The sequence below is a fragment of the Filicampus tigris genome, chromosome 10 (genome assembly GCF_054856515.1).
Source record: "Filicampus tigris isolate MCC_2025a chromosome 10, RoL_Ftig_1.0, whole genome shotgun sequence".
Taxonomy (NCBI): domain Eukaryota; kingdom Metazoa; phylum Chordata; class Actinopteri; order Syngnathiformes; family Syngnathidae; genus Filicampus; species Filicampus tigris.
The window spans coordinates 17,564,234-17,574,637 of NC_141226.1; the positions used below are offsets into that span (position 1 = coordinate 17,564,234).

The following is a 10,404-nucleotide window of genomic DNA, read 5'->3' on the forward strand; positions in this document are numbered from 1 at the left end:
GGAAACTTGTGCACTTAAATGTGTATGCGGCAGCCGTGAAACTTAATTCCCCATGCTAATGTCTGCCTTAGTGTTCTTTTACCGTAATCTTGTTTGTACTCCCTGCATGCAAACATATTTTTTTTAACATTTCAAAACATATATATTGAATGGTTTGAATTTCTTCCTATGGAACTTATACCAAAGCTCAGAAATGACTGGCTAATCACAGTGCAGCAAACAACAAAGGTGAAATACTTTCAAGAAGGCGCTCCATTGAATTCAATGTTTTTTTGTTCTTTTTGCGATATACTTTCATTTTGTTATTTTAAAATTGTGTTGTGGTTAACAGTTAGCCTAGCTTCTTCTTGTTCTTCTACTACAGTACTACTCTTCCTCCTTTGTACAGTGAACCCCCGCCTGGTCCATTTCTAGTTGTGTGCTACCTGTCCTCAGTTATTGAATGAAAAAGAGGGAAAGTAGTAATTGTTGTCAAGCAATTAAAGTGATATATGTTGACTAAGATCTTTGTATGTCAGGCAGGAGCTAGGTTTAGCCATGGTTGTTACAGGACGTTACAGTCCTCCCTGCGTGTTTGTTTTTTTTCTTTGCTGAGTGGCTAATAAAAAGCTCAAGATAACAAACAATAGAGATGGTGTGCTTAACAGTGGAAATAAGTTGATATTTTTCCATCATCGTCTCTCTTTTTAAAAATCAATTAAGACGTTGTAAATGTAGGCTAACCACTTCAACCCAAGGGATTTCGCTGGCTCTGTTTCCAATTCCCCAAATGAACCCAGATGAAAGAAATGTGTGATAATGCGACCATCCACTGAGTCGTGGGAATATATTGGAATGCAAGCAATGTACTTGCATTATCTGTAAAATAATGCTTTGCTGTTAGTGTAATGTTTTTCAATAATGTCAGGTCAGCCATCTGTGACGCTACCAAGATTAGCCATCTAAGATAATGAGGCTAATTCCTAGTTGCAGTGTTAGCTAAGGCCTATTACTTCCTGCTTTTAAATCATAGCTATTATTCTGCGTGTGCAACAAACATTTTGCTCTTTCAAAAATATTATGCTCTACTTTCACTTGCTTTTGAAGTCAAGCTCTCTTGTCTTATTATTCCGCCTTTGTAGTATCCATACACTTGTGAGGATGCTACACAAGACATTCAAGGTCAATGACAGAATGCGGGAGGGCGCATGGGAAGAGCTTAGTCACATAGTGATGAATCTGCTGTGCTAAATGTCATTGTAGATCTCCTAAATGTCAAAGGAGGAATGGAAACAAGAGAAGGCGAGAGAACGGCATCTTGTCTCTGAGGTGGCGCACTCTAAAGGCATAAACCAGAACTGCTGAAGGACTGTTTAATGCACTGGTTTAAAGGATGCCTGTATTTGAAGCTATTTTAGATTCAAACAACTTGTTTATATTCATCTGTGTAAAAGAAACTTCTCATTGGCAGCGTTAGATGCTGCAAAGCAGCAGTGTGAATCGCTAGATGGCAGTAAACGCATGTTGCAAACTCCAGCTCTGCACTGTACAATCTCTGACACGCTGCACTCGCTCGTAAACGCCAGCGGCCTAGTTAGCTCACGTTTAATTCTTCCAGTTGCTGTGTACAGTATATAACCAGGGACGTTACGCACAGGCACACAAGCTTCCATATTGATGAAGGCTGGAAGAAGCGCCCACTATTTAAATTAACCCACTTCTTCCCACCTTCAAATGTCTTTTTCTTTTTTTTAATCATTATCTTTAATGACTTTACCTAATTTATTGGAGGCAAGTGAGTAAAATAAAATGACAGTAGGCCTAAACTAAGCTCAAGATATACTGTATTTCAGTCTGTCCTCTCCTGTCCACATGGTTGTTGTTGTATGCATCACTAGTCTTTTGGGTCAATTTGTGTACAGATTGGTGAATTTGGGCCAGACTGCATGGGCCACTAAACAAGCGTACTCAATATTTCCTTCCAGCTCGTGGATCCATTTTGGTATCAGGAAACACATTCTATCCATTACTATCTCGTCATACAAATGTATTGTTTACTGTCTACCTTTGTTACTAAGAGTTGGACATTCCACCTATCTGACAGACCAGTCCATCTAGCCACTTATGACAGATGCCCATTTTGTAGGCGATAAATGATAGTCGGGAACCTTAAAAAAAATAGACGGATAAGCATAGTCATAAGTGCATTTTTTCCGTCTATGTAATCGTCTATTGTCTATTTTTGCGGTGAGGCTTCCATGGCCAGAACGTGGCCTCAGTTTCCCGTCGGCCATGGCCGAGGCTTTTTGACAGCTTCTGGTTCCTAAATGGAGGTGCATTTAGTCCGGCCGAGGCTTAAATGCCAGGGTGAGTTTTTCGTGTTGGCTGAAGGGTACCCCAGCTGCAGACGGAAGGCGATAAACGGACCGGTTAATTTTAGTAAAATGCTCAGCTTTGCTCAGGGTGTCACCAGTCCTTTAAATCCAAGATTATCAAAAATGTAATACACAACTACAAACAATAACACTAACTATATTAAAAATAAACACTGTCTTAAAGTTAGTGTCAGTTGGTAGTGGACCATAAGTGGTGCGACTAGGTTTCAAAATAAGAGAACTAACAGGAAGTGCAGTGTTAGTTGCTAAATCTTACTGCCTGCGCAGCATTTGGACAACGTGCCTCGTGAATCTTAAAATCGTCTTATCCCATGTTATGTATACAGTAGTTGCCAATTGGTCCTTTTGCCCATTTTAAGTACAATATATCTTCTCAGAGTTCCACTTCGGCCCTGAATTTGAACACGATGTTTTAATCCAATGCCAACGTAAATTTCCCCATTGTGGGCCATCTTTAACAACTGCTTTGTAGGTCTTGTGACCTAAACATTGTCCACTGGAGACAAGCTCTTAATCCATGATGTTGCCTTATCTTGTGGCTCGCATTACATGTGGACATGGATGTTGGTTCTTCCATTAAGCATTGCTTTTTGTTTTTTTGGTGATTCTCTAGTTATTTATTGTAAACCTGAAGAATTCTTCAAAAAACACTAATAAACTTCCAATATGCGGTTTCTATGAAAAATGGGGGGCAACCCAACCACCAAAAAACACAAACAAAACACTTTAAAACTATTTATTTGTTCGTTTGTTCTTTTAATAGTAGTATAAACACTTAGGTACAAGAGGTTCCGGGTTCAAATCCCAGACAAGCCCACAATTTTAGGGCAGCAGCATTAAAAATGTGAGGCAGATGTCCTAACTACAGTACACTATGGTGCCCACATTGAATATATTAAAAAACATGTTTAAAATGTAATATACAAATATTTGAAGGTAAACAAAAGATGCAGACTCAATCAAATTAATTTGTCATATTATACAATACAAAGCATAAGTTGGGGAATTTGTATTTTTGGGGTGTTTTTTTGGGGGGTGGAGGTGGGACTAGACATGCAGCAGGTCACAGTGACCCAGAACACTTTTAGTGTACCAAAGAAACAAAAGTTAACTGTGAACTTTTTTTCTCTAGATTGGATGATCTCTGTAACATCTACTACATCATGAAACAATTATTTGTAAGATAAGATGCATGTGTTAACTGTAGTACCTGTGTGTCCACTGGAGACTGTGTGTCGTGCGGTGATGCTCTTTCACTCCTCCTGAAGTACAGTAAATCCCAAAGTGTGTACCCAATGTAGGCTACAAGCACACACATGCTGCTGACCAACCAAACATTCCAAGTGCAGGTGAAGTCCCCTATCGCTTTAACTAGCCCCCGCATCTTCTCTACAACTTCTCCTATAGCCCTTTGCTGTACTCTACTAAAGAAAGACCTGTTACGTGCTGGGTGGGGAAGGACAGTTTCAAGTGACGGGTTTGAAGGGATGACAGCCAGGTGTCGCGCATGGGACACCCAAATATGAATACTCGTCTATAGACCCTCCGTTAATTCAGTCATGCCCCCTCGGCTCCTATCAGCACTTAGAGCCCAGTGACGATCGGTTTGTCCCTGTGACAAAAGAGTGACAGGTGCCATCGAGAAGCGTGTGACAGCTATGACGCGCGTGCGTAATCCTGCGTAATCGCTTCTCATCTACACGAGAAAATGGCCCTTTATTAAACCCAGAACACCTTTTAAAAGCTGTTTAAACTTAAATTTAACAAAGCACTGACATTGTGAAACGAGGAAGTCGCGCAAGGGATCAAGCCCCCTTTCACACAACCCCACCCAAAGAATGTGATCGTACACGCGCACACATGCACACTGTGGATGTGTTGTAAAATAAATGGCTGAATCATTTCACTGCTGTCAATGTTACACATGGATGTGAATAGAATAAATAAAACAACCGTACATTGTGATATATGCGCATCCGATTTGTGTTTCTTTTCGTTTGAGATGTGCTTTATTTTGAAAAGCACGGACCGGAAAAGCGCACCATTCTCGCGTCTTTACCAAAAGCGACAAAGTGTACGTTGTACGTTACAGTATTTTTTAATATACAAAGACACTTTTACACATGCAGTTGCCATAAGTGTGTGCTAAATACAGGTATAGAAGTAAAATATAATTTTGTTGCTTTATTTCAATTGTACATTTTCTCAGCGCTCTAAAATAATCTTTATTACTTTATATATAATTATAAGCATTATTTTACAAGGTACAAAATTCAAATGTTTGGGTAAAATATTTAATCTGTGGCCTTAATTATGTTGTGCGATTTTTATATTTAATTTTACCTTACCTCGATTTAAATGCTCCAAAATCTGCTTTTTACAGAGATTTGAAAAAGACATAATTGTATATTGTGGGCTATTTCTGCGAAATAGATGCTTGCTTGATCTAACTTAATAAGACCCCCTGCCTCAAAAGAAATTGTTTTAAATGCTTAAGAGTCCCATTTTACTTCTCACTCCTCGGTTTGCTTTCCTGTGGCCAATTTACAATTGTAACTTACAATTGTATTTTTTTTTTTTTAAATCGTAAAGTTGTTGGGTTTTTTTTTTTTATAAATGCAGAATGATGCTGCACCGCACTCAGTACAATGCACTGCACTCAGTACAATGCAGTGCCGTGTTGTATTAATCACTGCTTGGCTTTTTAGCAGCCTCTGCTGGTACTCCTGCGTCCTGAAGATGAATTCATCATAATTTCCAAATACAGTACAGATTATATGAATTGAATGTGTACCTCTAGTTTCCACTTCATCTCCCAGAAGGAGCGCATCGTTTTCACCTTTTCTAAGTGGGGGAAGAAGACCGGCGTGCTCATGCTTTTCAGCACACAGAGGAACTCACTTCATCTTGACCATTATTCACTTGGCCAGGCTCATCTTGTTGATGCACTCAGTCCGGGCTCTAATCTGAGTAGAAATATAAATAGAATTGATGCATTTCTAAGTAAATGGTGGCGCCAATTGGGGAATTAAATACATATAAAAACATCAAATTCATGTCATTATTCCATTTCTTTTAGATTTGTTAAGCGCCTTTTCATAGAAAATAAATTGTACTGCGCTTTTTATTGTGAACAATGTGCATTTTCTTACAGGAAGTGAGTACGGCTAGTGCACAATTTGATGCGTAACACAAAGGTATAAACAAACGCGACGAAAAGCTATTTTTAAATCTCACAAATTTAATGATGTATTAAATTATAACACAGAAGATAACAGTTTTTTTTTTTTAAGAATGTTCATTTTATCGAGTTGGTCACGTGACAAGAGTCCAAAGTTTAGTGGCACGCAAGATGGCGACCGACGCGTCGGATTCGGTGCAGTGCCCAGTTTGTTTTCAAGACTTCACATCCGACGTTATTAATGGCCACCTCGACGTTTGTTTACTGACGAACGGCACCGACGGCGGACCACCAATGAAGAAGTTTTGTTCCGAAGCGGCGCCAAAGCTTGCGGGTGGAGACCACCACACGACGCCGTCTGCCTCTTTCGGAGTCTTCTCCATGTTCCACGGCAACAAGGAGAAAAGTTCACATCAAAATGACACCAACTCGTCATTTCCCAACAAACAAGATGGTGGCTGCGCGGCCAACAAGGGAGTCAAACGTAGCTTTCCGGCCCAGATCCCCGATGAACCCGAATATTCCGGGGCTCGAAAGAGGAGTGACGGACAGACCCTGAACGCAGCACCTACTTTGAGTCTACGGACAGTGTTAACGTCAAATAAACCATTGGCGGACATACTGAGGCCGAAAACGATGGAGGAGTACTTTGGTCAGAGTAAAGTTGTCGGGGAGCAAACCCTCCTGCGGTCCCTGTTAGACTGCCAGGAAATACCCTCTCTCATACTCTGGGGCCCACCTGGATGTGGCAAGGTGCAGTAGTGACGTTTCCACCATTAGGAATCATGCATAGCAGGCACACTTATGGGGGGCGGGGGGGGACTGTGGTCGTAGGACAAGTAATGATTCAAACCCAATTATTGTCCCAGTGTTCAATCTTGTGTTCTTAAGAGCAGAGTTGCATTTGCCTGTCATGTATCAATGTTGTGCTTGTATTTACATTACATTCTCTCTGTGTTAGACCACTCTGGCTCACATCATCGCCAGCAACAGCAAGAAGAAGGGCACGGCTCGTTTTGTGCCACTCTCCGCCACCAGCGCGTCCACCGCCGACGTGCGGGAAGTCATCAAGCAGGCACAGAACGAGCTGCGGCTATTCAAGCGCAGGACCATCCTGTTCATCGACGAAATCCACCGCTTCAACAAATCCCAACAGGTGGGCTACGGTATTTGTGCCAGAAATCCAAAGAGCCACAGCTCACACCCAGACACTAATATACAAACTTGCGGATGTCACACGCCACCCTGCCAGGCCCCGCCTCTTAAAGCCTCTGAAACATTTATAGTCGCTTTCTTATCTTTAAAGAGACAATGTGTAAAATGTTTTGATTGTTCAATGATCATTCATTTTAAAGACCCACTGTTTATTTCAACATGCAAAAAAAATGTGCTCTAAGTACCACCAGATGGCACTGAATTCTAAACATTGTCCTTTTAATGTCCGCTCTTCCTAAAACTTATATTTTTTTCTATGAAATTATTTTTTTTTTGCAAAATGCAGAAATAGAAGTTAAATATGTAATTTTGTGGTTTTATTTGTATTGTACAGTTTTTATTTTTAATTTTACTTTTCAGTGCTCTAAAATGCACTTTGCATTTTTGCAATACAGAAAAAGGTAAAAAAAAAAAAAAAAAGTCATTTCAATTAAAAGATCATAATACAAAGTGTCCATTTTCTTTTTCTGTATACATAAATTAATTCAGGGGAAAAAAATAAAACTCTTTTACAACCAGCACTTTTTTAAACCTTTGCTTTCATTAGAAACGGAGCCAGTACTTACTGGGGAAAAGATGTCATCTCAGAATGCTCACTGTTCCATCCTCACATTTGTTTGTCCCATCGTCGTCTTTATTTCAGGACACGTTCCTTCCTCACGTCGAGTGCGGAACAGTCACTCTGATTGGTGCCACCACGGAGAATCCGTCCTTCCAGGTGAACGGCGCTCTGCTGAGCCGCTGCAGAGTACTCGTCCTCGAGAAGCTCTCGGTGGAGGCGATTGGCTCGATTCTGGACAGGGCGTTGGCAGCGCTGGGGATCACCGTGCTGGGTCAGGATCAAGCCAATCCCGAACGGCCAGACCACCAAGCGGGCGCAAACGAGTGAGTGCTCCGCTTCTGACTGGACAATGCGGCACAAATCAAAATTCTTTTCCCGGGAGCTCTCGTCTTCTGTTGCTGGCTCAGCGGGCCTGGTTAGATCATTTATGGGAGGAGAGCAGCAGGAGCCAACGCAATCCCCTCGGCTCTGGTCCCATGTGATGTGTTGACAGATCAGATTTGCGCACAAGTTGTAGCCCGCGAAGCCTTTGATGGCTACTGCCAGGCGCGGAAAGAACGCGGCAAATCGCAAATCACACATGTCCACATTAAAAGGTTGGACGTAAACCAGACTGAGGTGGTCCCAGGCATCGAGCCAAGCCCAGTCCCCTACAGAAAGCTTAAAATGGCTACCGGATCTGTTTTTAATGGTCGCTGGTTGTCAGAATAAAATAGGGTATCTTTAGTTGTCTTGACTTAAGGGTTTGATTTGGAGGTCAAAACATTCCAACATCTCAAATCATCTTTCCTCATTGAAATGAAGTGAAATGACATTAATCCATTCCAGCACCACAAAAAAATTTTTGTGATCCATTCTTAATATGATAACTAGCATTCTACAGTATTGTACTTCATAAAAACGTACAGTATTAAATAATCAGAATGGGGGGGGGGGATTGGGGTGCTTGTGTTTTGGGATGAAGAGGATGAAATATCTTTGCTTTGGACATCAGAAGTCCTATCCGTCCTGTGTTTTTTTTGTTTTTTTTTAACACTCAGGATGCGTTATAATCATTGCTATCATGATGCGTTGATTTGTTTTCAGGCCGAAAGTTTACATTGAACAAAAGGCACTGGACACAATCACCTACCTGTGTGACGGTGACGCTCGCACGGGGCTCAACAGTCTGCAGCTGGCCATCCAAGCTCAGGTCGTCTTGACCCGGCCTGGACTGACGGGACCAGACGGTTGCGGCCAGGAAATCCTTGTGAAGGAAGAACACATCAAGGAGGGTCTGCAGAGATCTCATATTCTCTACGACAAAGCTGGTAAGCGGCTCCCCCCTGATCACTTACCAAAGCAAAAAGTTTCAACACAACAACTGATGTCGCAACACGGCGGTGTGCGCCAAATTTAGTAGTGGGACAAATAACACCCCTTCCAGAAATAGTTACCACTTAACTGGAGTGATGTACTGTACTCCTCAACTAAATTTGTAATTAATTATCTCAATTCTTTATTTAGAGTTCTCCCCCCCCCCATCATTAAAATCAGTTGTCTCTAACAAACCATCTAAAAGAGATTTCTGATGATCATCATAAATGAATGCTGATGATGTTAGCTCGCGCTCTTCTGTGCTAACCTTGCAGCTCTTCTTACCTTAATCTGGTGGCTAGAATTCGGCACATAACAAAGGATGTACAGCACTTGGTTGTTTAATGACCCACTTGATAGGCAGGCGGGCACTCAAAGTTTGTAACTATTTGTTATACAAGCAATAATGTATTATTCCCCCTTTTTGAACCTCACCTCCCAACCTCCTGTCGTGCCCACTCACTATTTCTCCCTGTGGTCTCGCCAGTTGTCCAGTTACATAACATTCAGCTGTCCCGAAACACGTAGATTTAGTGGTTCCAATTTTATGGGGTGATGAAAAGCACTCTGCCCGCTTGACGTATGACTGAGATTAAAACGCTGTCCTGCGCTTCTTTATCTCCTGGCGTCCTTGGCTCAAAGGCGAAGAGCATTTCAACTGCATCTCGGCATTGCACAAGTCCATGAGAGGCTCCCACGAGAACGCTGCCCTCTACTGGCTGGGCCGCATGCTGGAAGGCGGCGAGGATCCGCTCTATGTGGCTCGCAGGCTGGTCCGCTTTGCCAGTGAGGATGTGGGTACGGGAGATGGAGATCGGACAATATAGCCAAGTTCAACGAATGAGTTATTTGCACCCTCCTCACTTGGCTTCCTTGTCTGTCAAAGGTATGGCAGATCCCTTCGCTCTGCCTCAGGCCGTGGCCACTTTCCAGGCGTGTCACTTCATCGGGATGCCTGAATGTGAGGTATGTGAGTGGGCTGAACAATTCATCGAATTCAAATCGACATGGCCGGGAAACGTTCAAATCGCAAAGGCGGTAATGTGTTGAATAAAAAAGGAATCTGCTTCATTTCACACGTTCGGTGCTTGAGTGCAGCGGGCGTTATAGTGTCCCACTCTACAGGTGATCTTGGCGCAGTGCGTGACCTATCTCTCACGGGCGGCCAAATCGGTAGACGTGTACATGGCCTACAAAAACGTGAAGGCCTGTCTGAGGAACCACAAAGGTCCCCTGCCTCCGGTTCCGCTCCACCTGCGCAACGCACCCACCCGCCTCATGAAGCAGCTGGGCTACGCCAAGGGCTACAAGTACAATCCGGCCTTCAGCGCCCCAGTTGAGCAGCAGTACCTGCCCGAGGAGTTGCGGGGCATTGACTTTTTCAACTGGACGCCATCAGAAGGGTCATAACCAAAGTCACTCGTCCGCTTACGTTTGCACCTTTGAAGGTAAAATAAGACTGAGCGACGCATTCATTAATTTCTGCCTTTCAGTCATGTTCTGCTCGACGTCTGACCTTTAGTCTGTTGCTCTTACCTAATCGAGCTTCATACAATGCCACCACGTTTAATGCTAGGTGATTAGCATTCATACAGTTATGATATGAAGTGCAGACAAACTAGGCTGCTTTTGTATCATCTTGCCAGTGTAAAGTTTTTGTTTTTTTTCTAAATTAAACGTTATTGAATGATTTCATTATTCTAAGTTATTGACAT

General features: G+C 42.4%; 2 protein-coding genes across 4 annotated transcripts in view; one reads left to right on the forward strand and one right to left on the reverse strand.

The window, feature by feature from the left end:
- Nucleotides 1-7,609, reverse strand: part of mylk4a (myosin light chain kinase family, member 4a) — a 27,662-nt gene extending 20,053 nt beyond the window's left edge. Inside the window, exons 1-2 of one of the 2 annotated variants that reach the window (XM_086042480.1) lie at nt 7,338-7,609; nt 5,170-5,341 (exon numbers count right to left, since the gene is read on the reverse strand). In XM_086042480.1, the coding sequence (XP_085898606.1) occupies nt 5,170-5,250 (81 nt within the window). In that variant the 5' untranslated portion in view covers nt 5,251-5,341; nt 7,338-7,609. Of the gene's footprint in view, nt 1-3,585; nt 4,270-5,169; nt 5,342-7,337 lie in introns of those variants that run through there. The other variant, XM_086042479.1, reaches the window with a different exon arrangement.
- wrnip1 (WRN helicase interacting protein 1) lies at nt 5,666-10,384 on the forward strand. 2 transcript variants are annotated; one of them, XM_086042482.1, is made up of 7 exons: nt 5,666-6,309; nt 6,518-6,712; nt 7,415-7,656; nt 8,420-8,643; nt 9,332-9,487; nt 9,576-9,655; nt 9,815-10,384. In XM_086042482.1, the coding sequence occupies exons 1-7, from the start codon at nt 5,728-5,730 to the stop codon at nt 10,097-10,099; spliced, it is 1,764 nt and encodes a 587-aa protein (XP_085898608.1). In that variant the 5' UTR covers nt 5,666-5,727; the 3' UTR covers nt 10,100-10,384. The 2 variants fall into 2 exon arrangements, with proteins under 2 accessions (XP_085898608.1, XP_085898609.1); XM_086042483.1 differs by having other exon boundaries at nt 5,667-6,309; nt 9,332-9,483; nt 9,815-9,962.
- Nucleotides 10,385-10,404: the final 20 nt, after the last annotated feature.

Coding starts and splice junctions, on each gene's coding strand:
- wrnip1 (XM_086042482.1), top strand. CDS start 5,728: ATGGCGACCGACGCGTCGGATTCGGTGCAGTGCCCAGTTTGTTTTCAA. Junction 6,713..7,414: donor GCTTCAACAAATCCCAACAG/GTGGGCTACGGT, acceptor TCTTTATTTCAG/GACACGTTCCTTCCTCACGT. Junction 9,656..9,814: donor TCGGGATGCCTGAATGTGAG/GTATGTGAGTGG, acceptor CCCACTCTACAG/GTGATCTTGGCGCAGTGCGT.